Genomic DNA, 27,782 nt, shown 5'->3' with positions numbered 1-27,782 from the left:
TGGGAGGAAAAGTTCAATGCTAAATTAAGATTCTAAATAACGAAATAACACATTAAACAGAGATATGTGTGTATACATGTACAGACACACGATTTCCATATTTATAGTCCTACATGCAAGGATTCTTTAAATGATTCATTACATTATTCCTTTAATATGATATGGAGTTGTTTTCCCCCTGACCCTCCCCCCATCAAACACCAATATACAGCAATGTAGAATTCTAATAGGATCACGGTATAACCTTGAGATTTTCTGAGTCATGATTTACAAGAAATCAAGAGAGTTGGAGACATTCAAACTGGTTTACAGATGTGTGGATTTTTTATTTTTTTAGGTTTCCGGCCAAGAACATCGAAGTGTTCCATTAAGAACCTTGCTCTCGTTCCCTTCCTCCTCGCGCCAACCCCAACTCTAGACCCCGCGTTCCCGGGAACCCGCGCCGGGCCGGGCCGCGCCCCGGGTGCCGCAGGGGCTGCGCGGGGAGGTCGCCGCGCGAGTCAGTGCCGAAAAGAGCGTGAACTCGAGGGACAGTCACCGGTGAGGAACTCAGCACTACCACCGGACGCTGCCCTTACGCACGAAGGAAAATACTAATACTGACAGCGACGGGACGGTGAAAAATCAACGCGGAGCGGGTCCAGGCGGCTCCGGGACGAACCTCTCTGGTTCTGCTGTCCCCGGAGTACCCCTAATTCCAGCTTCTCCCGGGGCGAGGAGGAAAGCACCGAGCAAGGCTGATCTCCGTTCTCAGTCAGCCAAGGACCTGAGCAGAGAGGCCCCCTGCCAGCGCCCGCCGGGTCCCGCGCTCTCACACCCGCGCAAGCCCCGGCAGCGCCCCGCGGCGACCCGGCGGGCGCGAAGAGAGGGCAGCCGCGGAGCGGAGGGAAGTGGCAGCGGCCTCAGGCGCCGCAGTGCGCAGGCGCGCGCCCAACGCGCAGGCGCCGCCTAGAAGTGACTTCTCCAAAAAGTGTCTTAGTTCCTAGTCACCTGAGCTCCCGGCGACGCGGCCGCGGTGGCTTGGAGGATACGCGCCCTCCGCGGGTCGTGTCTGGCGACCCTGCCCACCTCCCCCCGGCCCTTCGCTGCGCTACCCCGACCCGCCAGGGGCCTGTCCCTTTCCTCCCGTCCTTTCCCTGTCTCGGGCCGGACCGGGCCACGCCGGGCCGCCAGGGCGCGGTCCCTGACCATGGCGTCCCTCTTCAAGAAGAAAACCGTAGACGGTGAGTTCCAGGCCGGGCTGAAAGGGCCCAGCTCTGCGTTTCCCCGGCTTTTTAGGGGGGCTCTCGGCTGCGATTCTCGGGGCTGTCCCTGTGGCGGAGCTGGTTCGAGTGGCCCCACAGGTGACTGCTCGCGCTGCGCCACTTCTCTGCTTCTCCATCTCTTCTGACCCCACCTCAGCCTCACCTGGCTCGTCTGGCTGCTTCCCTCTGGTCACCCGTCCCCCGCCCTCGTATTTTCCTCGACAGGATCCTTTTTCGCAGGAGGCAGGGTGCTGCTAGCCCTTGAGGGTCATTAGACTCGGTGATTTAATGAGTTTCTTGCTGGTTTCTTCTGCTCGATTTGTTACTCTTCAGTTTGGAGACGTACGACTTCTAGGCATCCACCAGGAAACCCGTCTTGGAGTAGGGGGAGGGGATAATAGGCTCTAATTACAAAATGAACTTTGGTCTGGGCAGGTTGCCCCTTTAGGACTGTATCAGTGGAGGTGTGAAATAAATGCTTCTTAATTGACTCCAGTAGAAAAATAAAAGGAACCCAAGGGAAATGTCCAGATTTAGTTTTCATAATGGATTTTTCACCCTTATGATCATCTTTTGCTAACTATAGTAAAAGATGTGGTATGTATTATCTGCATAGAAGTTTAGATTTTAGATATTTGCATTGTTTCAGACATTTAGCTCAGCATCATCTTCAGAGGGGAAAAAAAGTGAATACAGAAATGTACACATTTTGTGGTGTTCCTATGCAGTGCCTGTAATGTATTTACATAACACTGATTAATTAGTCTTGATTTTCATTGACTGCTACCAGGACTTAAATTCATTCAAGTCATTTATAAATCGTGTTTCCCAATACATGTTGAGTCTAGGTTGTTGCTGGTTGAACCAAAGAATCACTTCTTTGTAAGGGTCTAACTCTGCCACAAAAGGAGCAGTGGTAGCTAGACAGTGATTGGTACAAATAGGGTGCTCAATCCAGACCTGGGAATAACTCCTTCATTCCTTTGTGTTGACTGCTCCATTGCCAGCAAAATTATTTTGGGAAGGACAACAAAGCCATCGTCTTTACCTCACTGCTCTACTCTTCAGTGCACCACATAAATACCACCTTACCTCTAATCCATCACACAGCATTATGCATTTTTGCTTATTCTGGGTATTTGAAAAAATTGGAAAAAATATTTTTTTGGTTTATGAACTTTTTATTAATTGAGAAGTACCATTTACAATACCAGGAATAGCTACCAACTTGGTATATAATGTAACACAATTATGAGAAATGGGTTTTATGTGTGTTTCTCATGAGAATGCTCTTTAATCTTTAACATGGCACTTTATTTTTTCACTGTTTCAGCACCAATATCGTGATCTTCATTTATTATACAGTACTCTGGGCATGGGGGCGGTGGGCTAGGATTTTTTTTTTTTATTGTTGCTTGAGTTTTATATAGTGAGAATTTACTAAACAGAGGAAAAATGGGTTTATCTCTCTTACTATGATGTTAAACATTGAAATAATTTTTTTAACATCAAAAGCCAAATGTCCTCGTTTTAACTGCTTTCTATCTGTCAAATGTTTTCAAAGACATAAATCCCATTTCTGTGCTTCCTGGTGCTTTTGGCAATCTAGGGACTATTGTACTTAAAGTGTAGAGGAAAGAGAAAAAAGACAAAGAGGATGTGCAGTAAGAGTGTTTTGAGTTAATTCTTCTAAGAAATAATGCTTTTGCTGAGTAGACTTATTTGTGAAAAAAGTCTTAAGGCCTTTTGCTAGGAGCTATGCCTAGCAAATTAAATTAAAGCTCTATATGTGAGATTTCTGAATGTAAATTTGGCCACCATGTATACTTACTATAACTACCAAGCTGCATACTTGATGTTTTTTAAAAATTATGTCAGTTCAAATCATTTACTGACATTTTAATTATAGATCTGTATTTTCATTATTTTGATATACAGCTTCACTGTTTTTACTTCTTGTTTTATTACAAGAAAGGTTTTGAGTTTTGTTTAAAAGGTGGCAGCATTCTTCTTAGCAGTAATGAGGCTATGTATTATGAAATTTAATGTATTTTTATGCATTTCTCTCAGATCCTTAGATGTGTTGATTATTGATCGTAAGATCTTTTATTGTATGCTGACTTTTTATCTGTTCCAGCAGTAATAAAATTCTGATATATAAGCAAAATATGTAACTGCTTATAGATCTGGGGAATAATTGAATCTTTTTGTCTCTTTGGATTGGCTGGAAGAGTTATATACTGTATCATTAAAGACTACTGCACATGTAAATTAAAAAGGGTGACAACATTACGCCCTTATTACTATTCAGAGTTATGTTTAATTCATTTTTGACACAAAGATGAACAAGTCTCTGCAGTGTATACTTTGTTACAGAAATTAATGAGAGGTGTACCTCAATGCCATTGAAGAGAAGGATTCTTGTGAATTGAAATTACAATTGAGTACTATTTGGTTTTCCTTTTACTTACTTTAATATATATATACATATATATTGTTAATATGTTCATGGACAGTGTTTATTTTTCCCCTGTGAGACTAATTGTGACCTATTTATTGAAGCTAATTATGAACCTGTAAATCAAGATGCCATGAGAACCTGTCATAATGCATAACTAAACATGCCTTTTAAAAAGTGAAATTCTTTAAGCATTATATAATTTTTTGTCTGTTATCCTCAGTAAAGACAAATTTGAGGTCCAACTCTTAAGGCAGCATCATGTTAAGCATTTTGCATGTGCTATCTTATTTAATTCTCATAAAACCTGACATAAGTACTATTATTATCCTCATTTCATAGATGCGGATATTGAGAAGCAAAGGACTCAGTAACTTCCCCAAGATCATACAGCTACTAAGTGTCAGAGCCAGGACCTTGTCGCTTTATGTATTATCATTGTTATTTTTTTATTAGAGATCAATCCATGTTGTTGTTCTTGTTAAGTACAACAAGTACATAATTAACTTCAGTAAATAGGTCACAGTTGGAATTCTCAACTTTTGGTGGGTGCCATGCAGTATTTACATTTTGTATGTGAACTAGACTCTTATTTTGGAATTAGTAGCAGCACTTTAATTTCTGATGGTGGTAGAACTGAAAATACCCTTCTTTTTCTTGACTCTCCCTAGACCTAGCATTTCTTAGGAAGTATGGTCCAATCTCTTTTTGCTCCTCATGTTAATCTCTTGAAGGAGTAGTGATGTGTCCTATACCGACTTCTTCCTTACTTCTCAGATGCCCCCCATTCTGTAGCAGTCTGCTTTGTATTGCATGCAGTGAGGTAGATCTTGCTTAGATCATCAGTGATCTCTAGATTGTCAAATTTAATGGCGATTTTTTAGTGATCATCTTGAGTCCATGTTTTGCATTTGTTTCTGATAATTTTTTCTTTGAAATTCTCTCTTTCTTGACTTCCATGACCTAACTCTCTTAATTTTCCTCAAATTACTCTGACCAATCCTTTTCTTTCTTTTTTCAAGTTTTTCTTTTCTCTTTTCTTTCTTTCCTTCTCTCTCTTTCTCTCTTTCTTTCTTTCCTTTTTTTTTTTTGTTTTTTGTTTAACTTACTCCTTAAATGTTAGTGCTCTTCTGGGTTCCATCCTGGGCAACCACTGTTCTGATTGTACATTCTCTCCCTGAATGATCTTTATTCAACTCTATTCTAGTTATAACCTAAGTACTGATGGATCCCCAATTTATGTCTCTAGATATACTTTTTGAGTTTCAGGCCAGTATGTCCAACAATTTGCTGAATATCTGTACCTGAATGTCCCATGTTACCTCAATTTAAAGATCTCAAACAGAATTCAGCATCATCTCCTTTAAAGTTTCTTTCCTGAGTTTTCCTCCTCCAGTGTTGGCAGTACTTGAGGTTGTCCTCTACTTTCAACTAATTACCAAGTCTCACTTCTTTTTCCTTTTACGTATTTGGCACATATGATTTTCCTCTGTGTGCCTGCAACTCTTTGCTGTAATTCAGATCCTACTCATGTTTGATTTTTACCATATCACCTGTTTACTTTATTTCCCTGTAACTTCATAGCCTTTAAATCCTTCATCCACAAAGTTGGCTATGTGATTGATAAACCTGCAGCCTAAATCTGATTATGCTGCTCTTTAGTGTAAACCCATTTATTGAATCTCAGATACTGAAAGGACCAAGTGTGAGTATTTTAATAATGCATGTATGACTCTCCTTAATCTGGCCTTGTCTTTCTTTCCAGCCATGTCTATTGACATTTTTACTGTCCAGCCACACAGTTCTTCTGTTCATCAGTATATACTATAGTCTTTCTTACCCTGACATATTTTTGCTTATGATGGCCTTATGCCTAGAGTTCTCATTTTCCCTTCCTCTAGCTAACCTAAACTATCTCAGGTTTTTTCCTTCTCCAGTAAGTCTTCTCTGATGCTACCTCAAACTGTGTTAAGGACCTCACTTCTTGTATTCCTGTTTTGTAACATTTGCTTTCTGATGTGCATTCACTAGAACCAAAGTAGATCCTTCTACACTTCCAAAGTTGGATTATGTTTATTTTAAAGCTTTCCCTACATTTCATAATTGCAAGGTTTCAGAGCCTTCAGCGTATGTGAAAATATCTCTGCAGTAGTGTATAACTTAGAGACTCAATCATTAAAATGATAGCATTTACTGATCAAAAGTAGTGTTTCCAGAATCCAGAGCTTAGTATAGTCTATATCCACATTATTGTCACCTATTGTAAGCTTTAGTGGAAGCTTAGAGATAATTTTAGGAATGTTGCAGATGAAGAGGAACAAAGATTTTTGGTTTTTGCCGCATTGGAATGATATTCATATGTGCTAGTTTTCTAGAGCTTAGAATTTGTGAAGTTTTGACTTAGTTGGGATAAATCTGTCAACAGGTCAGTTTTGATGCCACATTTCTGATATGTTAAGAGGAAATAATATCTACAATTTATATAAACTGAGTACCCTTCCAACACATTTCTTCTTTTTTCCAGAATACAATAGGACATTCTCATGGCGGGACCTACAGTATTCAGATCTTTCCTACGATATTGTGTGTCTGCCTAGTACTCCTTATTCTGAATATTTAAAAACTCAAATTTTACTTTCTATTTAACCCCTACATTCTTGTTACACCAAAGAAAAATAGTTGAGTGTGGGTTTCAGGAGCACAGTATGTTCTTCTGAGCATTTTTCTTAGCAAAACTTCTCCATAATCTTAGAACAGCTATTTCTGTAGAAAAATCTCTTTCCTTTGTGTTCTCCATCCCTAGCATGACACCAAAGACAGGTGTTTCTTTGCGTACTATTCTTTCCTATCTTCAAGTCCGTAGGTTTGTGAGACTTTTCTTCGAGGGACACCTTCCCTCTCAGTCTCTCATTTATCTAAGATGAAATATGCCCTTTGATAGTTTTCTGAACTGAAGCTTTTATTAATGATGTTGCCAAAGACTTTGTCTTTGGGGACCAAGTGACACCTAAAGGGCCACTGATGCACGTCCATCTCAATACCTTTCTTCAGCTCTTGAAAACACTGACATTTTGCTAATAATAAAATAAATGCATTTGAATGAATTCTTCAAGGCTTGAGTGACTTTTAAGACTTACTGGTAGGATCCACACATTTCTTTTTGCTTCCTCTTATGCTGCCATAGAATTTGCCTCTCCTGTTTTCTCTTTAATATTGTGTCTTTTCCTTCCAGGTCCTGCTGAGTTTTTTAGCTTCAACCTGGTTCTTCAGTTGGTTGGCTCCCTTGACCATATGAGCAGTAAAGCTGTTGGCATGTTCTTTCTGTTTCCTATTGTTGCTTTTTGCTTGTTTTTATTTTTCTTTTCCATGAATTAAAACTGGTTAATTAAGCTGATAATATTCATCCCTGAGTTTCTGATACAACATTTCCAAAAGGTGCTTGTTTGTTTTTGTTTTTCTTTTCCATGTATTAAAACTGGTTAATTAAGCTGATAATATTCATCTTTGAGTTTCTGATACATTTCCAAAGGTGAGAAACAAGTTTAGTTTTCATATCAAGTTCTGATCTCTCCTTACCCACTCTCTCACTGTCATTTTCCTTCTTCCTCTGAGTAAATCTGGTTCCTAGAACCAACATTTTACTGACCTTTAATGTTTCTTTTTTAGGCCTTAGCTTTAAAGCTTGAAGCATTTTTGAAAATTTTTTTCTGCTCATAAATCCAAGAAGATGGAACATCCCCCCACATAGCCAGCATGCCTTCCCATTTTATTGTTCATTGGTGAGACTCTGTCTCAAAAAAAAAAAAAGAAAGAAAAAGAAAAAGAGGGGAAGGCAGAAAATTATAAGGGAAATGGCTGATTATTTTAATGCGGTGTGTTTCCATTGTAGAAAGCTATGTATCATAGTTTAGATTTTACTGTTGTTAAATTATCTTTCTTGACAACCAGTAGATTTTATTATTAATATATGTTTTAAAAGAATGTGTTAAATATGCCTATAAGACAAACTCTTTCACATTTCAATATATGTGTTTGTACTCCTTTAGATCACTAGTGAGCATGACTTACTGGAATAGTATCTAGCATGAAGGAAGGTGGGAAGACAAACAAATAAAGTACATGTATTCCCTACCCTTAAAGAGATTATAATATTGGGACAAAATCATACCTACTAAGAAATAAATCTAATGGAAAATAAATTTGGCCATAAAATCATTAAAGGTGTCTCAGAACTGTTCTTATGTTATTCCTTCTGAATTATGGAAAAGGCCAAATCATTAAATGTGGGTTTGATATAGGAATTGTTTTAAAAGAAATGTAGAGTAATTTGTTTGTTTTATAGGATATTCTTACCATCTCATATGAAAAGATGTTTGACTATATTTTCCTACTTACCATAATATGTTTTAAAGTGTTATTATGTTTTAGTATGTAATATTAGATACTCTGAGTTTATAGCTTAGAACTGTTTAAATATTAATAGGTCTTTTAACAATTACGAGGCTGTGGAATGTGCAGTAGTTAATTTGCTTTATTTTTCCTTTTATGATATACAGTGACAGTTATGATACATATATTAATAGTTATATAAAATTAAGAAAAGTGGAATCAAACTATTTTAATTACATTACATATTTTTTTGAAATTGCATGCAATACTTGTTTTTCAATAAAGATGACTATGTCTAGTCTCAACTCCGATTCTCAGACACCTATTGGGTGTTCAGCAATTCAATTCAATTCTGACACTAATTATCTAGAGTTAGAGCAGATCCTATAGGTTAAGGGCTCAGTCCCACAAGACTGTCTCTACTTCAGATGCCACTCACAAGTCCCACGTTGCCACCCATACTTCTGACTGACCATATATTTCTATTACTCTGTCTTCAGGTTTGATAATTTGCTAAGACAACTCTCAGAACTCAGGAAAGTGTTTTATTTACTATTACTGGTTTATTGTAAAGTATACGATTAAGGAACAGCCAAATGGAAGAGTTATGTAGGTCAAGGGTTGAGGTGGGGAGCGGACAGGGAGCTCCATCTTCCTAGCATATCAATGTGTTCACTAACAGGAAGGCTCCCTGAATCTCAAGCACCCTCCCTCCCCTCAGGTCTGGGAGTGGGGCTGAAAGTTCCCGCCCTCTGATCAAGTGCTTGGTTTTACTGGAAACCAACTCCATCCTGAAGCTATCAGCCACCAGCCTCTCCACAGGACATGCTTAGGTGTGGTGGAAAGGGGTTTGTTATGACTAACAAAAGATATTTTTATCATTTAGGAAATTTTAAGGATTTTAATCCCTCTCTGGCAGGAACCCAGGACAAAGACCAAATTTGTATTGATACCCTAGTAATGTAGAAAAATACATGTTGATAGAATTTTTAGGTTTTAGCAATCAAGACTTTCAGCAATTGCTGTGTACCTGTGTTAGTTATCTGGCCACAGTGTAATTTTTCAATATAATTGCTTCTCTTTCCGAGCAGTACTGTGGTAGCTGTAGGAGACTGCCATCAGTATTGGATACTATCACTTCTTTTGTACTAGTTTAGGGTTCCTTAGTACACGAAGGGGTTGTACTCTAGAAGTTCATTTGTAATTTCATAGTTTTAAATTTAGAACACATTTTCTATCAAAACAATGGGGTAAGTGGTAAATGTTTTCATACCAGTCCATTGGCTTTGACTAGATAGGGAACTAAGTCCAAAAGAAGAAAATTGGGTGTTTGAGTGTTGAGGGTGAAGAGGTTAATTATTCCTTTGAAAAATAAGGAAAACAACAGGTTTTTTGTTGTTTGTTTGAGATCAATTTATAGATGTCTAAGTGAGGAAAGATATAGTGTGTTTTGGGCTGAATTGTCCCATCCCCACTCCAGATTCATAAGATGAAGCTCTGACCCGTAGTGTGACTATAGTTTATAGGGCCTGTAAAGAGGTAATTAAGGTTAAATGAGGTTATAAGGATGGGGCCCTGATCCAGTGTGATTGGTGTCCTTATAAGAAGGGGAAGATCCACCAGGAAGAGGCACACACTGAGAAAAGGCCATCTGAGGACATAACAAGAAGGTGGACATCTACAAGACAAGGAGAGAGGCCTCAGGAGAAATTAAACCTGCTGCCACCTTGACCTTGGACTTTCAGCCTCCAGAACTATGAGAAAATGAATTTCTATTGTTTAAATCACATAGTTTGTGATATTTTGTTATGACAGCCCGTGACAGCCCTAGCAAACTAACACGGCGTGTTATTTTAGAATAGGATCACAACCAGTGCTCTATGAATCTAATATCAAGGAAATGTTAATAGATACTTCTTAAAAAGGATTCTTAGCTTAATAAATTTGGACAATAATCTGTAATCTCTTTTTAAGGATTGATAATGCATATTCATAAATTAAACATTCTCAGAAGCCTTGAAACAAAGAAATTTATTTATTTTTATTCAATTTCAACATTTCTCAAATATATTTGTCTACACAACATTGTTATGAAACCAAACTGGGGTCCACTCATCTGGCACAGTAAAGCCAGACACTGAAGCCAAGAATTGTAGTGGGAGGAAGAGGCATTTTTATTGTATGGTGCCATGCAAAGATGACAGGCGGCTAATGCTTAAGACCCAAACTCCCTGATGGCTTACAAGCAAGGGTTTTTAAAGGCAGGGGTTCATTTCAGAAAAGCAGAAGTTGCAGGCAAAGGGTAAATCAGTACATGGGGGTTACACATTGGCCTGGCTCCAAAAGACAGGATTCCTGAAGTGGGGCTTAAGTGTCATGGGTGGACTCAGAGATTCTTAGATTAGTGGAAAGGAATGTTAAGTTGGATGTGATGGGCGCTTCAATTCCTCTGTTCTCCCTTAAGTGCATTTTCTAACTGGTGGGAGTTTCTGAAAAACAACTCAAGAACATATGTTACTTTCCACGGGGAACCAAAACACCCTGTGTCTGGCTTGTACTGAGGACCATTGTTATTACTGTCTTCCTGGTCATCAGGTTGCCCATTCACTTTTCAGGGCTGGCTAGATAGTTGCCCTGAACTTCCCTTAAAGGGACTCGATATTTTTCGTTATTTCCTCACTTGAGAGGTCCCTGCTCCTTCTCAACATGCACTCTCTCTCTTTTAAATGAAATGTACATTTCCCATCCAGGCCTAGTCATTTTGGAAGGCCCCTGTTTCTTCATTTCTGTTACCAATATGCTATGGTTTCATATTTTTATATTTAAACTTTAGAATTCATTCCTAGTAAATCTTAAGCATTAGATATCCACCAGTATAACTTAATTGAGAAACAGTAAACAAAGGAAGGAAAAATATAATAAATGTATGTAAGATAAAGGAGTGTTGACATTTTATTTTAACCTTTATTCAGAAAGTCATTCTGGTTGATTGGTTTTATCAGCAATATAATAACTATTACCATGACTACTATGACTGTGTATTTAATAATAACTACAATTATCCTAAAAAGGTTAAGGAGTGCTGGCTTTGTTCTCTTAATTGTGATGAAATTCATATAATAACCATTTTAAGGTAAATAATTCAGTGGCATTTAGTACATTCACAGTGGTGTTTAACCACCACCTGTGTTTAGTTCTAAAATATTCATATCACCTCCAGATAAATAAAGCCCTGTACCCATTAGACAGTGACTACTCATCCTCCCCGCTCCCAACCCCTGGCAACCACCAATCTGCTTTCTGTCTCTATGGCTTTACTTATTCTGGATATTTCATATAAATGTAATCATAAATTATGACCTTTGTATCTTTCAAGCTTTGAAATGGCTTGTATTTTTCAAGCCATTTTAAAATTGAGTTGTGTTTTGTTTGAGTTGTAAGAATTACTTATATATTCTGGATACCAGACTCTTATCAGATAAGTGATTTGCATATATTTTTTCCCATTCTGTAGGTTGTCTTTTCACTTGATAATGTCCTTTGATGTACAGAAGTTTTTAATTTTCATAAAGTGTAATTTATTTTTTTGTCCCTTATGTTTTTAGTGTTATATCTAGAAATCTGTTGTCAAATTCCAAGTCATGAAGATTTACTCCTATGTATTCTAAGAATTTTATGATTTTAGCTCTTATATTTGGGTCGCTGATCTTTTTTGAATTAATTTTTGTATACAGTATGACATAGGGGTCCAATTTTATTCTTTTTTTATGTGGACATCCAGTTGTTCTGGTACTATTTGATAAAGAGACTGTTTTTTCTGTTATTATTTTTAATCTACCTCTTTATTAAAAAGTTACTCTAGTGAAGTGGTTAAGATCATTGGGAGATAGATGCTTGGATCCAAATCTGGTATTACTGTTTGCTACCTACATGACACTGGACAAGCTATTTAACCTAACACTTAATTTTATTATATATCAAATAATAGAAACTCTATAGTATTATTATTATGAACATTAAATTGAACAGTGTATGTGTTGCCACCCAACCAGGTTCATTGCCCACTGCCCAAGAGGAAGCCAATACACTGAGACAGCAGGTGTTACGGCAGAGAAAGGGGTTAATTCCGCAGAGCGCTAAGTGGGAAAATGGAGGAATTTCTCAAATCGGCCTCCCTGAGAATTTGGGAGATGAGGTTTTTAAAGACAGTTTGGCAGTCAAAGGATTAGGCAATAGGGGCAAAATCTTGCATTGAATTTGTTCCTGGGTTGGGGTCACAGTTCCACTTGAGTCAGATTCTTGGTATGGGCCACTGGTCTGGGTGGGTCAGCCAACCCACTGGAATGCGGGACTTGGAAGATATCTCAGAAACTACCTATCTAAGGACAAAGTTAAGAATCTTTATGACTACCAGCTATGTGACTACAGAGTAGCAATTATAGAGAAGCAAACAAGGGACAGTGACTATCATTATTTTTACTAGCCTGTGCCTTCACAGAGTTTTCAGGCTCTTACCCCAGTTCTTGCCTTGCACCCTTTTATTGAAAACGGTGGTTTTATATGTAACAAGATTGTTGATTATAAGAGATCAGTGTTTGCAAGAATTAACATTGATTCTGTGATCGTTTGAAGAAATCATTTAGTAACAACTAACCCAAATTACAGTTCATCAAACCTAGAGTAATACTTTAATTCTTCAAAAGGTAGGACTGAAGAATCCAAGTGATGAGATAAATTGGAAAGACATTATGATTGAGTATATGTTTACAGTATATCCAAACATCGAGGTGTTATTTACTCCTTAAAATAATCCTTTCTTTTGAGTAAGGAACCTGAGGTTTAGAGTGTTACTAACTTTTCCAAGATATAATCATATAATGATCAAGTGGCAGAGGTGGCATTTAAATCCGTATCTGCCTCATTGGAAGGTCTGCTGTTTCACTGTTATGACTTACTGTAGGAAAAAAAAAAGGATTTAATAAATACAAGAACTGTCTGCCTTCCCGAAGTTTCATATAGTACTAGAGTATGGAGAGATGAAAAGCATGGGAGTGTGTATGTGTGTGAGAGAGAGAGAGAGAGAGAGAGAGAGAGACAGACAGACAGACAGACACGGACAGACATATATATGTGCCATATAAAATGTTACGTACAAATCAGTTCTCTAAGGGAATATTTTATTGTGATTTAATGTATACTTTGGATTAAATCTCAGGCTGTAGAATTTTATACTCTACTTCTGTTAATTCTTCATATAATTGATATTTATAATCCAAGTTTAATATTTAACTTTTTAGTATATTAAATTGAAATACAAATGTGTAACATGTAGTAAGTATAGGTTTTTTTAAATCATGATCTCTGAGTCCAGTATTTTAAATGGTATTGAAAATTTTACAACCCATAAATTTAGGTTTCTTTTGTGGTTCTCTTAGATGTCATAAAGGAACAGAATCGAGAGTTACGAGGTACACAGAGGGCTATAATCAGAGATCGAGCAGCTTTAGAGAAACAAGAGAAACAGCTGGTAAGTAGAACATTAAATTTCAGTGTAACTTTTCAAACAAATTTGGAAATTAGTGTTGGAATAATTAGCTAACTAGGAAAAAGGCACATGGCAGGTGGTAAGTGATTTACTTGACTAAGAAATGGCATTTAATGACTTCCTGCATCTTCTGCTTACCTTTGTTTATTGTGTCATTCTGCTGACTTTTATCAGGATTCTGTGTATTCTGAATCAAATTATTCTTCAGTTTATGAAAGTCATGAATGCCTAGGAAGAAATACTGCTCAAAACGGAAGCCCCTTCTTAGTTAACAGCAAAGATAAAGTAGTCATGGAAAACAAGAGAGGGTTATAAAAAAAGTAATTACATTAGCTCATAGGTGTCTTACTTGATATTTTAAACATCATTGGGTGGGTCTGTGACAATGAATGTACTTTTTTTAATAGACTCATCTCCTTCATCTTTAAATATTCTGTATGCTATGTTTTTAAATATATATTGCCTCAAATCTTTAAAAAAACAGCATTATTGAGTTATTGTCATGCAATAAACTGTACATGTTTAAAGCATGCAATTTGATAGATTTGACATATATATAAACTCAGGAAACCATTATTATAGTCAAGCTTGTACATATCCATCAACCCCAAAAGTTTTCTTATGCCCTTGGGAATCCCTCCTACCGAACCCTTTCTGTCTCCCTGTTCCTCAGTAAGTCAAATACTGATTTGTTACTGTAGATTAGTTTACATTTCTAGAATTTTATGTAAATGGAATTTGATGATAATTAACTCTTTTTTATATATATCTTCTTTCACTCAGCATAATTATTTTGAGATTAATCAATGTTGCATGCATCAGTATTATTATATTTTTTATTGATGCATGTTATTCCATTGTGTGGATATTTCAACTTTGTACTTCTTTTTTTATAATTGTTTTGAGTATTTTTGGTGATTTCCATTTTCCTGTGAACTTTAGAATTCACTGATCATTTCTACAAAAAAGGTCTAGAGTTTGATTTGGATTGCATTGAATATGTAAGTCAATTTGGGAAGAATTAACATCTTAATATTAAGTCTTCTGACCCATGAAGATAGTATTTCTCTCTACTTATTTAGATCTTTAATTTTTCTCAGCAGCGTTTTGTACTTGTAAGTTTAAAGGTCTTGCGCTTCTTTTGTCAGATTTATCCCTGAGTATTTCATGTGTTTGATGCCAAATGATATTTTAAGAACAGATTCAATTTCTGACTTTTTGGTTTTTGTATGTAGAGCTATATTAAATTTTTGTATATTCGTCGTGAATCCTATAATCTTAATAAACTCACTTGTTCTTGTAGACTTTTTATAGATTACATGAGGTTTCTACATAGAGATAATCATGTGATGTGAATAAATAAAACTACTACATCTTCCTTCCCAATCTTGAAACCTTTTTTCATTTCTTTTTCTGACCTTTTTACACTGGCTAGAACTTCCCATACAATGTTGAGTGTAATTGTTGAGAACAGACATGCTTATCTTTTTACTTTTTCTTAGGGGAAAAAACATTGTCTTTCACAATTAAGTATGATATTAAGTATAGGCTTTTTGTAGATGCCCTTTTCCAGCTTGTAGAAGTTCCTTTTTATCTAGTCTGTTGAGAGTTTTTATCAAAAATGAATTTTGTCAAATATTTTGTTTCATATTTTTTGTATCTGTTGAAATGATTGTGTAGTTTCTCTTTAGTCTGTTAATGTAGTGAATTAAATTGGTTAATTATCAAAAGTTGAATCAACCTTTTGTTTCTGGGATACACCCTACTTGCTAATGATGTATTTTTTGGAATGTATTTTCAATTTACTGAAATTCTGAGAATAATTTTATCTATGTTCATGAAAGATACTGACTTGTTAGGGGTTTTGTGTAGTGTTTTTATTTGATTTGATATCAAAGTAATAATGTTAGCCTCATAGCATGAGTTGGCAAGGATCCCATACTCTTTTCTTTACTGGAATTGTTTGTATATTTTACCTTAAATGTTTGATAGGATTCATCAGTATAGTCATCTATGAGTGAAGTTTTCCTAGTGGATACGTTTTTTAAACTACAGTTTGTTTTTTTTTTAATAGATACAGAGTAAATTAAGTTATCTGTCATTGAATGAGCTTTGGTAGTTTGAGTCTGTCAAGTAATTTGTCCATTTCTACTCAATATATCATTTATAATATTCCCTTATTATTCTTTAACATCTTTAAGATGTGAAGTGATACCCTCCTTTGCAGTGTCAATATTTATTTGTGTGTTCTCTATCTTTCTCTGTCTGTCTTGGTTTTTTCCTTCATCAGTCTGGCTGGTGTTTTATCAGTTTGATTGATCTCATATAAAAAAAACAGCTTTTGGTTTCACTGATTTCCTGTACTGGTTTTTCTTTTTTAGTTTGTAAATTTATTTTCTTGTTTATATTGTTTCCTTCTTATGGGTTATTGCTTTGTGTTTCATTTGTTCTTCCTTCTACTTTATGTTGAAGCTTACGAGGTATTCATTGTTTTTTGATACAAGCTTTAATGCTATAAATTGCTTTCCAGGAACTGTTTTAACTGCAACTCACAAATTTTGATATGTTGCATTTTCACTTTAAGTTCAAAATGTGATCTTATTTTCTCTGTGATTTTTTTTTTTCTTTAATGCATGACTTAGAACTGTATTTTTAAATTTCTGCTTATTGGTGATTTTGCTCCCCTATTTTTCTTATTAATTTCTAGTTTAATTTCATTTGATTAGAGAGTATATTTGTGTGATTTCAGTCCTCTAAAATATATTGAGTCCTGTTTTCTGTCAGAATATGAAATATTTTGGTGATTGTTTAGTGCCCAATTATAAAGAATGTATATTCTGCTTTAGGTGATGGAGTTTCTTATAAATGTCAGGTCAAATTGGTGATAGTGTTTTTTAAGTTTTCTGTATGGACACAGATTTTCTGTCTACTTGTAATATTTATAGGTTATATACTTAAGAGAGGAGTTGTTGATATCTCTCATGATAATTGTCTATTTGTCTATTTCTCTTTTCAGTCCTGTCAGTTGTATTCCATATATTTTGAAGCACTTTTATTAGGTGCATACACATTTAGCATTGTCATGATATCTTTATGTATTGAATCCTAAATCATGTAATGTTCCTTTTTATTTCTGGTAGTAGTCACTGTTCTCAAGTTTAGTTGATCTGATATTAATATAGCCACTTCAGATTTGTAGATGTTGGTAAATCTTTATATAGTATTTATTTTTTCATCTTTTACCCAGCTTTGTTTTTGTATTTAAAGTTGGTGTCTTGCGATAGCATATAGTTGGGTATGCTTTCTTATCTGACAAACTGCCTTTTAATTGAGATATAAAATGGACCATTTTGCTTAATATAATTATCCATATTATTAGCTTTAAATCTAACACTTTGCTCTTTATTTTCTCTGTTCCACCAACTCTTTAATTTGTTTGTTCCTTTTTTCCTATCTAGTTTTGTATTAGTTTTTTTTAAATTTTTCTTCTAGGCTCTACGTATGTACGCTTTTGAAGATTTGCTTTGTGTTTGTGGATGAAGGTCCTAGTTCTCTTTTTTCCATGTAAACATGTGGAGGAAATTGCCCTCTCAGATTATTCTTTCTCTTTATGACGTTATGATAGCCTCTTCCCTTCTTCATGATCAGGGAGAAAGAGTGTATTATATATAATAGGTCTATTCTTCTGAAATAAATTATTGAAGGCTACTCTTTAATAATTTTATTCCCCTCCTTTTATTTGCTCTCACAGGAATTAGAAATTAAGAAAATGGCCAAGATTGGTAATAAAGAAGCTTGTCGAGTTTTAGCCAAACAGCTTGTACATCTACGAAAACAGAAAACAAGAACTTTTGCCGTAAGTTCAAAAGTTACTTCTATGTCCACACAAACAAAAGTGATGAATTCCCAGATGAAGATGGCTGGAGCAATGTCTACCACAGCAAAAGTAAGTTGCAGCCTTTATATCCATAAATTTATACTTTTATCAAAGATATTTAAATATTGATATTCAAGTCAGATTTAAAAGCATCTCTTGGTGTATATGTGGTGCAGAGTCTATAACTTTAGTAAAATAAGTTATAATACTAGGTAATCCAAGTAATTCTAGATTCTTTATTGATATATTTTAATATGAAATTTCTTCTTTTAGGACATTTTCATCTTCCTAAGATCTCATGTAGCTTCTAAATTTATAAAATTGACTTTTAAAAGTGTTTGCTCTCTTACCTTAAACTGTTGGAAGATTTTTGGGCTTCTTCTTTCATTAAGCTGTAAGTCTGATTTCTTTTGAGTAGTAATTTCCTCTTTATTCATTTTTATGAATGTGCCACAAGGACACAAAGTACTATCAGAAGGATTTATCAGTTACTGTTTTTCTGGAATTTATGTTTAACTTACTGCCTAGGCTGGAAACTTTTTATTAAATAATAGTGTTGAGGGTAAAGATTACTCATTTTGCAATCTTCTGCAATTGGTAGCCTAGGAAAAGGTACCTAATGTGGTCCTGCCATATAGAGATGTCTGAATTGGAATTCTCACTTAGATTTCATAGAAATGTGTTAACACGGCAAATATTTATGTCCTCTAGGTAGAAACTATAAGAAGTGATAAGGATGAAATGGCAAGCAAAACCAGGCATGAGCCTAACCATCATGAAGCTTACAGTCTATTTAAGAGGCAGCCCATTTGAAAGGTAGTTTGTACAGTGGTTAGGAACATAAGCTCTAGAGCCAGACTACTTGGGTTCAGATCTCACTTTACTTAGTAGCTGTGTGACCTTGGGCAAGTTATTTAGCTTTTCTGTGCCTTCATTCTCTATTTGTAATATACTGAAAATGGTAATACCTAGCACATAAAGTTTGCCTCAGGTTTAAATGTTATTTAACTTTAATATTAATATTATTATACGTAAGGTGCTTAGAACACTGCCTGGCATACAGTAAGGTTTTATAGGCATTAGCTACCCTACTGTCATCATCAACATCATTATTGTTATTAGTATTGTTTATAACAATAGTGTAGGTTGCAATTAAAGTAATATAATTTACACTAATAAATATAAAATTTCATCTATAGTGAGTAGGATTTAACGGGAGTATCTGTTCTAATCTGGGGTGTCAGACTTTCCTAAGAAAGTCGTATATAAACTGAAATCTGAAGTATTGATAGGGCAAGCAAGTGGAGAAGAGCATTCCAAGTGAGGGACTACTGTATGTAAAGGTCCTGTGGCAGGACAGAACATAGCACATTTGAGGGAATAAAAGAGCAGTGTGCCTAGAGGACAGTGGTGCAAAAGGAGACTATCTTATTAAGCAGAGTTTACTCAATGTTAGGTCTCATAGGCAAATTATGGAGTTTGGCTTTTGGCACTAAGAGCAGTAGAAGTAGCGGGGAGTGCAGTGATTACATTGGCTACAGCATGGCATACAGATTGAGAAAGGATTATGTTTACTTCATATCTTTCAAACCAACATATTTTCTATTGTATGGTATCTTGAACATACTGAATTAACTGTATAATACATACATACACATCATATATATAAATACAGTCATGCTTCACTTAACAACGGGGATATATTCTGAGAAATTCATCCTTAGGCAATTTCATCATTATGAAAACATCATGGAATGTACTTTCACAAACCTAGGTGGCATAGCCTATTACACACCTAGACTATATGGTATAGCCTATTGCTACTAGGCTACGCTATATTGAATACTATAGGCAACTGTAAGACAATGGTAAGTATTTGTGTATTTAAACATAGACAATGTTCAGTAAAAGTACAGCATTGTAATCTTATGGGATCACCATTGTATATGCAGTCCATTGTTGACCAAAACATCAGTATATGGTACATGGCTATAAATAAATTTTGTACATACTAGGTAGTATTAATCTCTTATAATGAAATAGTTGGAGATATATAGTATAAGAGTATTGTTTTCACATAATTTTATAAAAAACTCAATTTTTTAAATTTCTTTAAACCATAGTTTAAAATGTGTTAATAGATTAAGTATGTATGCTAAAATATCCTCTAATCTTTTTTATAATAATTTAGACTTTAAAAATTTTAATGAAAATTTTTAAGAATTTTTTTAATTTATTGACCTTATCTATACATGTATGCACATTTTCCTGTTGGAATAGCAATGAATTTTATGTTGAAAATATTTTTTATTACACAATTTTTTGCCTGCAGTTCAGATAAGGTTTTTTTCACACTGGCTTTTATTATATAGATGTTAAGGAGATAGTTTACAAATGAATATTTCATTTTTTCCTAGAATACTTAACAGTATGTTTGATTATGACAGGACAGATATCTTTTAAAAGCCTGTCTATATTTGATATATTCCCTTTTGATTTATTCCATAGTAAAACTTTCATGATTATGAAGCTAACATGAATTATTTTAATATATTTAAAGACAATGCAGGCAGTTAACAAGAAGATGGATCCACAAAAGACATTACAAACAATGCAGAATTTCCAGAAGGAAAACATGAAAATGGAGATGACTGAAGAAATGAGTAAGTTTAAGAAGTTGTAATGAAATTTACAGTTTTCTCTTCTTTGAATTAGCTAAGTTTATTTAGTAACATTCTCATATTCTCATCTATGAAGGCAGAAGTAATGAAACAAAATGTAATAGAGCAACCTTATAGTAGATATTTATATTGTAATTCAATGTATTTTTAAATTGGCAATGTGTGTGTCTCAAAATTCTATTAGCATTTAACTGAGGGAAAAATATAAAATATGTTATGCCGTATTTCTATGACACATTGGCTTCAGCAGTTTTACTTATTGGTTAGTGTACCAAAACCAACTTGTGAATAAAATAATTCTTCATGATATAAATTAGGTAGTTTCAGAGTTATAGTGTTTATATTGGAGGTAGAGGTGGAGCTCTTCCTTTTATTTTTATTCTTTTATTTTTTTTTCCTCTCACATTAGTCATTTAGTATTTAGTTTTCTTCTTTTTGAATATAAACTAATTTATATGTTATCGTGGAAATATGGAGAATCCAAAGAAACAGAGCATATAAAAATCATCTCACCTCACACCACCCAGATATGGTTACTGATAATGTTGTACATTTCCTTCCTGTATTTTCCCATATTTTATAAAAGTGAGATCATGTTACATGTATAATAACGAATATTAGCCTGCTTTTTAAAAATGTAATAATATAACATAAGCATGTACTCATGACTTTAAATCATCTCTGAAGTCTTTTTTAAAAATAGCTTTAATATTACAAAACATCAATATACCCTAATTTATCAAACCATTCTTACATTGGTCAATAAGATTGTTTTAAAATTTTCAGTATATTTGATAATTATTTGAAAAATATGTTTATGTATTATCTTTGACTGAATTTCTTAAATTTCCTTTGAATATGAACTTCTTTAAGACTTTTTGGTTCATATTACCAAAAAACAAAAATTTCCCAGAAAGAATTTTTATTTCACCAGTAATGAATGAATGACCTTCATAGCACCTTGGTCAACATTAAATCATTACTTTTTTTATATGTCAAAAACTGGCATCATTGTTTTGAAAGATATTTTCTAATTGCTTTACATCTATGTAGGGACATGCCAGTTTAGCTCTGCTTATCTGCTAGCATTTTAGTTTAGTAGCATTTAATTTATAAAATAGTATCTAACTAAATAACCAGGGTTACTAAACTCATCATTGTTCTAGTATTCTGTTTCAAAGTACCCATTTTTCTTCTAGGGTGTAATCATACTGTATGTGTATATAGGATAGTTCCAGAAGTTCTTTAGTTTTTATTTCAAACCTTTACTTTGAAAAATATGATTCTTTCAAGGCTCTTGAAACTTCAGTGAATTTTTAGTGACCAAGAAAATTGTCATTTATATAATGATCACAGTATTTAACATGTTTATGTGATTTCCAATGATGGCACAAGTGTGAGCAGGTCTTATAAGAGAAATTAAATTTTCCATGAAGCTATAATGAAAAGAATCAATCCTTTATTTAATCATATATCTATTGTATCTATCATAGTTGTTATCATTTGTATTTTAGTACTTTGTAAGTTAGTCTGAAATAATAGTTATTGATGATTACTCGTTTATTTAATACCTAGTAAAGTAAACTAACAATATTTTTATCCAAAGTTAAATTCAAGGTATAAATGAATATATCTTTTTACCATTAGAATTTATATTCTGCCATGTTGCTCCAAAACTTATTCACATTCAAGTTTTAGAGACAAGATCATTGGGAAATTTTTCTCATAGATGTGATTAGTTTTGTTACACTTTTCCTGAAAGCATTCTTTGTTAATCTATGATTAACCTCTCTGGTGTTTTTCATCTATCCCCTTCATTCATTTTTTTCTGCAACTACCTCTTCATTCAGACCCTTATAAACTCCCCATCTCCCTACCTCCTTTATAACTACCATACAAGTAACACACTACTGAATTATTTTTCCAGAAGCCTCTACACATGCTGATCAGATTCCTTCAGTGGCTTTCTGCTGACTACAAAGTAAAATCCCCAAATAATAAATCAAAATAATTTTCTGGTCAAGCGCCTTTAAAATTTTGCCAGTGAGAATACTGAGTCCCAGAGAGAGATAAAATGACTTTCCCCCAAAGTTGCCTGAGTACGTAATGGACTAAATGAGATTATAATTCAAATGTTAACATTAACTTCATTTCTTCCAAGATGATATTCCATTTTTTTAATCCTTAAGCTCTTTAGCCTTTTCCAAATTTATACTATTGAGCTAACTCAAAAAATTAAACTGTCAAATCATGCTCATACAGATCAGAGACCTTAACCAACATTAACCTTTATTAATAATGTCAAGGATACAGACAATTAAAATGGACAGGCAAAGCAACGAGAGGGCTCAGACATCCCAAATCAATCACCAGATCTTTTCTCCCTATTTCAAATACAAGCTCTCTGACCTGGAATAATAGATAATGTATCTAATGAGGTTGCTTATCATCTCATGTTGAAGGGATTATTTAGATTATTAAACATCTCCAGTACCCCAGACAGTCAGCTACTTTATGTGACATTTTCCAGGGAGTCATGGCTCATAAACCCATAGATTGTAGGTTTGCTACTGTAGCATCCTAAACTAGAACATCCTGCTAAGAGCATTCCATAGACAAGGGCTCTCTTTCTAGCAAATATTAGTCTATTTACCAGGAGCCCCAATTATCCATGTGATTACAAGGAGATCAGACGAGGTTTCAGATTGTCTTTCTTTTTCTGGGGACATCCCCCAGTAATCAGGAGAGGAATGATTACAAGCCAGCTGCTTTAATTTTTTTTCTTCCAGACATTGTCCATTCATGGACCTTGAATAACAACCAAACAGAATAATTTACTCTTTCTTGTTTGTGTCCCTGTTGCCTCACCGTATCTTTGCTCACGCTGTTCCGTGTTCTGCAGGACTGCCTCACACGTTCCTTCCTCCCAGTTGGATGTCATCTTTTTTGTCTGAAACTTTATAATCACTTATCTTTTCACTTACCACAATCTGTTTATTAATTTTTTCTTTTGTACTCAAGTGCAAACTACCTAAGGTCTTTATTTTTCTCCATCTATCCGTCCATCATATTTATATTACATGCCAAGCACTTAAGTGTCCAGTTTCAAAAATTCTTTCCCCACAACTGAACATGATGCCTTCTATACAGAATGCTTTCAATAAATATTTTGGGAAGGGAAGGGAGGAAGGGTCATAGAAATAGTTATCCTGCAAGGTTAAATTGGACATCATTCTTTGGGCAAATTTAATAAAATATTGAACCTTAGACTTCATTAGAATATTATCCTTATATCTTTAATGTAAATTTAAGAAATATGAAAATAATGATTATAGGTATAAAAAGAGTAAATTGTCTTTAAATATTAACAGGATATTTAATTGATGCATATTCTTCCCTGGTTAAGTTTAACAGCTACCAGCTCAATGGATACAATTTGTGGAATCATATTTTTTTTTAAATCTTAAGCCTATAGCTATAAATATCACATAGTTTTTTTCTATTAAATGTAATTTTTTTAAAAAGCAGAGTAGACTTATTTTACTATAGAAGTAAAACAAGTACATTTGTGTTGGAATGAACATTATTCCAAATTTAGTGGCTCAAAAATGTATTTACCAATGTACTTTACTGATATCTTAAAGTGACTTCTGTAGATGATTGATTCACTAAATTTACTTTCTATAATGTAAATATAAAAAAATATACACATAGCTGGGCTAGCTTCTAAAAATGTATTAATAAATCTAACCTGGAATTTGTTTGACAGTAACTGCTTTGTTCCCTCCTTTCCCCATCCCCCAGTCAATGATACACTCGATGACATCTTTGAGGGTTCTGATGATGAAGAAGAAAGCCAGGATATTGTGAATCAAGTCCTTGATGAAATTGGAATTGAAATCTCTGGAAAGGTGTGAACATGTTCTTTTCTTAGTTGGAAATAGTTTCTACCACTTTTGTCAGTTAATTATTATAAGTTGTTTTTTACTAGTAGCTGCACATTTTTATATTTGTTTCAAAAGTAATTACATCACATCCTTGATATCCTAGCCTAAATGTTTGCTAACACACATTTTTTCCTCTTTTCCTTTCTTTAATATAGATGGCCAAAGCTCCATCAGCTGCCCGAAGCTTACCGTCTGCCTCTACTTCAAAGGCTACAATCTCTGATGAAGAGATTGAACGGCAACTCAAAGCTTTAGGAGTAGATTAGTCAAAAAAAAGTCATAATATTTTTGCTTATGTAATATAAACCAGGCACAGTGCAGATTCCTTTTACAAAACACATTTATTTTGCAAAAATAAAGAACATGATTGAACAGTTGTTTCGTAACCCGTGGCTATTTTGAATCTTTTGCCAAAGAATGACAATGATGCAAAAATGGGAACAGTTTGGATTTTAATTAGAACTATTTAGGGGTGATGATGTGTAAAAAGTTGACTTTTCCTGCATGGCAGAGAGAAATTATATTCATTACTTAGTGTCAGTTTATGTTCTAAATCTTTTTACACTGAATGTAAAAATCTTGTTAAATGCCACTAGGCATCAACTTAAAGAGACTTGTAAAAATATTAAAAGTATATCATTAATTCTGTATCTGTTGCTTGTCTTTCGTAAGCGATTATGTGTTATGACCATAGGCAGTTCAGCTGCCAAATTATTTTTAAATGAGCTAAAAGAAGAGTGCTATTTATACATCTGTCTTAAGCAAAAACTGTCATGGTTTTTTTTTTTTTTTTCCTTTGGGAGAACATTCTAGTTGCTAAGTTTATTACCTTTCCAAATGTGCTTGGCACCTGCCTTAAATAGCACAGACATTTTGTACACATCGTTAAATTATTTTGACTGGCAAAAAAGAATTACATCTTAAACTAAAATTGAGGCCTTGTACAAAGATTTTCTAGACTCTCTTTAATAAAGCTTATAAAAGCGAATTGAATATAATTAGCAAAAAAAGACACTGAATTAATAACATTTTACAGTAATAAAACAATATATTTTGGCCTTCTAAAAACTGAGGAAATTTTGTCCATATGAATTATAATTTAATCTCTGTTTAATTTTGAACTGTATTAATATGTATATTGACTTCTCTAAATTGAAGCCATTATTCTCAATTAAGTACTACTGCAATGACAATACTCAAACTAAGTTTTTAACATAAAAGTTAACTTTTTTTGGTAAAACTACAATTTTGTTAGAAATTACTGCCTAAATGTATATTAATGTATTAGCAGTATTTTTTAAGGTAAAGTTGCTGTGGTATTTAATGTATGTATAGAGCGTGAGAGAAAATGAAGGAGTGCCAAATAAGTTAGAATTTAGGATTAGGTTAGTTTTGAAAAATGATGTAATATATGGATTTTAGCACATCCCATCATAAAAACTGAAGGAGATCAGGTATGTATAACCTGTTTAATTTGGGATAATGGATATTTTGGACTAATGTTGACAAAGTAAAATACATCTTAGGACTAGTACACCTGTGACATACGGATTGGTGGGAGGAATGAAAAACTAAACTGTATAGTTTACACTCTGTAAGCCATTTTATAATGTTCAAAGATTAGGTTTCATTATCGATAGTATTAAAGACACAATTTTTCTGAACAGTGATGGGTCAAAACATTTTATTGAATTATTGAATGTTTACCCAGAACATGTTTTGATTCTTGGATGTACATAATAATGACATCTAACTTATTTACTTTCTTGTTTACATGTGGGGGCTTTTGTTTTTCAAAATTATTTTGTTAAAAAAATTCCAATAAAGATTTATTGCTGTTATCCCTTATCTCTTTTATTCTATCTTTGGCTTCTGCTAAAATTAAAAATTTTATGCAAATTTGATAATTTTTCAAAAGAATGATTTGTGTTTTCTCAGAAGTACCATTAGATAACTCTGCTACTTACATTTAACTAAAATAAGTGTCTTTTAAGAGTTAGTATTGGTAACAAGCTGATGTTTGTGAATGTTAATAAGCCTAAGAATTAGTGGTTTCACATTCAATTAATGTGATAATTTCATTCCTAAAATTTCCAGAAACTAAACATTTTTAAGTTTTATTTTTAAACTTATAAATCTCCATGATTTCTTCCGTTTACCACAAAGTCTTTTGGACCCAAAAGATAGTCATTTTTATTTGGCTATATTTATAAAATGTTCTGGTGACAGTTTTCACAATCACTACAAATTTGTAATATTACCATTTCCTTTGCTAAAAACAAAACAGTTCCTTTTGGGCCCTTTAAGAATAGGAAATGAGGAGTCTTCTAGATTGAGCTCAATGGAAATAATTGATTTTTGTAAAAAAAAAAACTGCTTTTTCTAACTTCCCTTTTTTTGGTAAAAGAATTTATTTAATAATTATGTTCAAGCAACAAGAGGTTGCCTGCAGAAAGAGAATAGAAAAGTATTTCTGTTATTGAGAAGGATGCAGTCCAATGTCACATTTTGCTACCAGATGAAAAAGTCATGGATGGGGGAGATTTCAGAGTACCAGAGAAGTAGAATGTGATACAAAAATGTCAATGGTGACACCTGTGCTCAGAAAACATAACGTGACCATCTGTTAGATGATTCTGTTGTACAGACTGTGTGCTCTGGGGGGAGTCTCTGGTTATGGCAGGGGCTAATGGAAAGGGGCTCAAGTTTGAGACCGTATAGGCGAGAAGGAGGAAGCTGGCAGCCTATGGGCTTTATGTTATTTGACCTGCAGGGTGATGTATATTTTATCAGTGGCATTTGAGTGCCTTTAGAGGAAACCTGGCACTCTCTCTATGGCCAAATGTACTTTCCCTACAAGCCCAGTTACCACGATTCTCAGCTGATCCCTGTGGGGCTAATTTAAATATGTACTCTTAAACATTTTGTGTTAAAACGGGCTGTCCAGGTCTGTAAACAAACCTATGATAATGTTCCCTGGTACTCTGCATGAAAAGGTTTTTGCAGCTTCAGACACACAGATCAACTTTCCAATTTCCTCTCTGTAGAAGCTGAGTCCCATAAACAGACTCAAAACCATTCTTCTAAGCTTAGTTCCTTTAAGAGTGAATTGAATTGGCATTGCCTTAGAGAAAGTATGATTGCAGGTACTCTTGGAACACCACACCTCCCCACAACTCCCCCAACAACTTGAAAATACACACACACCCTCATGCCCAAACACTGAAAATATTTCTTTGACTAGATAAATCCTTTCCACCATTAGAGATGGAAAGGTAAATTATATGAATGAGTTTGTCAATCACCTCTACTAGGTAAAGTTGAATTTACCAGTTGACCTAAATGACAAACATCTCTCCATTTTAATAGACCACTCCACTGAATTCCTAGGGACTTACCACTGAGGAGCTTACAAGGACATAAGATGGAAAGACTGTATGGCTAAAATTAGCCTTTGATATTTATTTGAAATATAAACATTAATTCTGCACAGTAAATGACATTGGTCATTTGCTAAATTATAGTTTAGGATTGTAAATAACATTAACCATTTTCTATTAAAATTTTAATCTATATTGAAATATCACAATATAGGTAGAAAACAGTCTCAAAACTCATAAGCACAAATGAGTTAATAGTAA

General features: G+C 34.4%; 1 protein-coding gene across 1 annotated transcript; it reads left to right on the top strand.

Moving 5' to 3' along the window:
• The first annotated feature begins 936 nt into the window (after positions 1-936).
• CHMP2B (charged multivesicular body protein 2B) lies at positions 937-25,989 on the top strand. Its single transcript, XM_045540448.1, has 6 exons — positions 937-1,223; positions 13,527-13,618; positions 17,388-17,582; positions 20,074-20,176; positions 23,999-24,105; positions 24,297-25,989. Exons 1-6 carry the CDS (start codon positions 1,190-1,192, stop codon positions 24,405-24,407), a joined length of 642 nt encoding a protein of 213 aa, XP_045396404.1. The 5' UTR covers positions 937-1,189; the 3' UTR covers positions 24,408-25,989.
• Positions 25,990-27,782: the final 1,793 nt, after the last annotated feature.

The sequence above is a fragment of the Lemur catta genome, chromosome 1, assembly GCF_020740605.2.
Source record: "Lemur catta isolate mLemCat1 chromosome 1, mLemCat1.pri, whole genome shotgun sequence".
Taxonomy (NCBI): Eukaryota; Metazoa; Chordata; class Mammalia; order Primates; family Lemuridae; genus Lemur; species Lemur catta.
The sequence above is the reverse complement of the archived record's forward strand: the minus strand, read 5'-3'. Positions and strand labels throughout refer to the sequence as shown.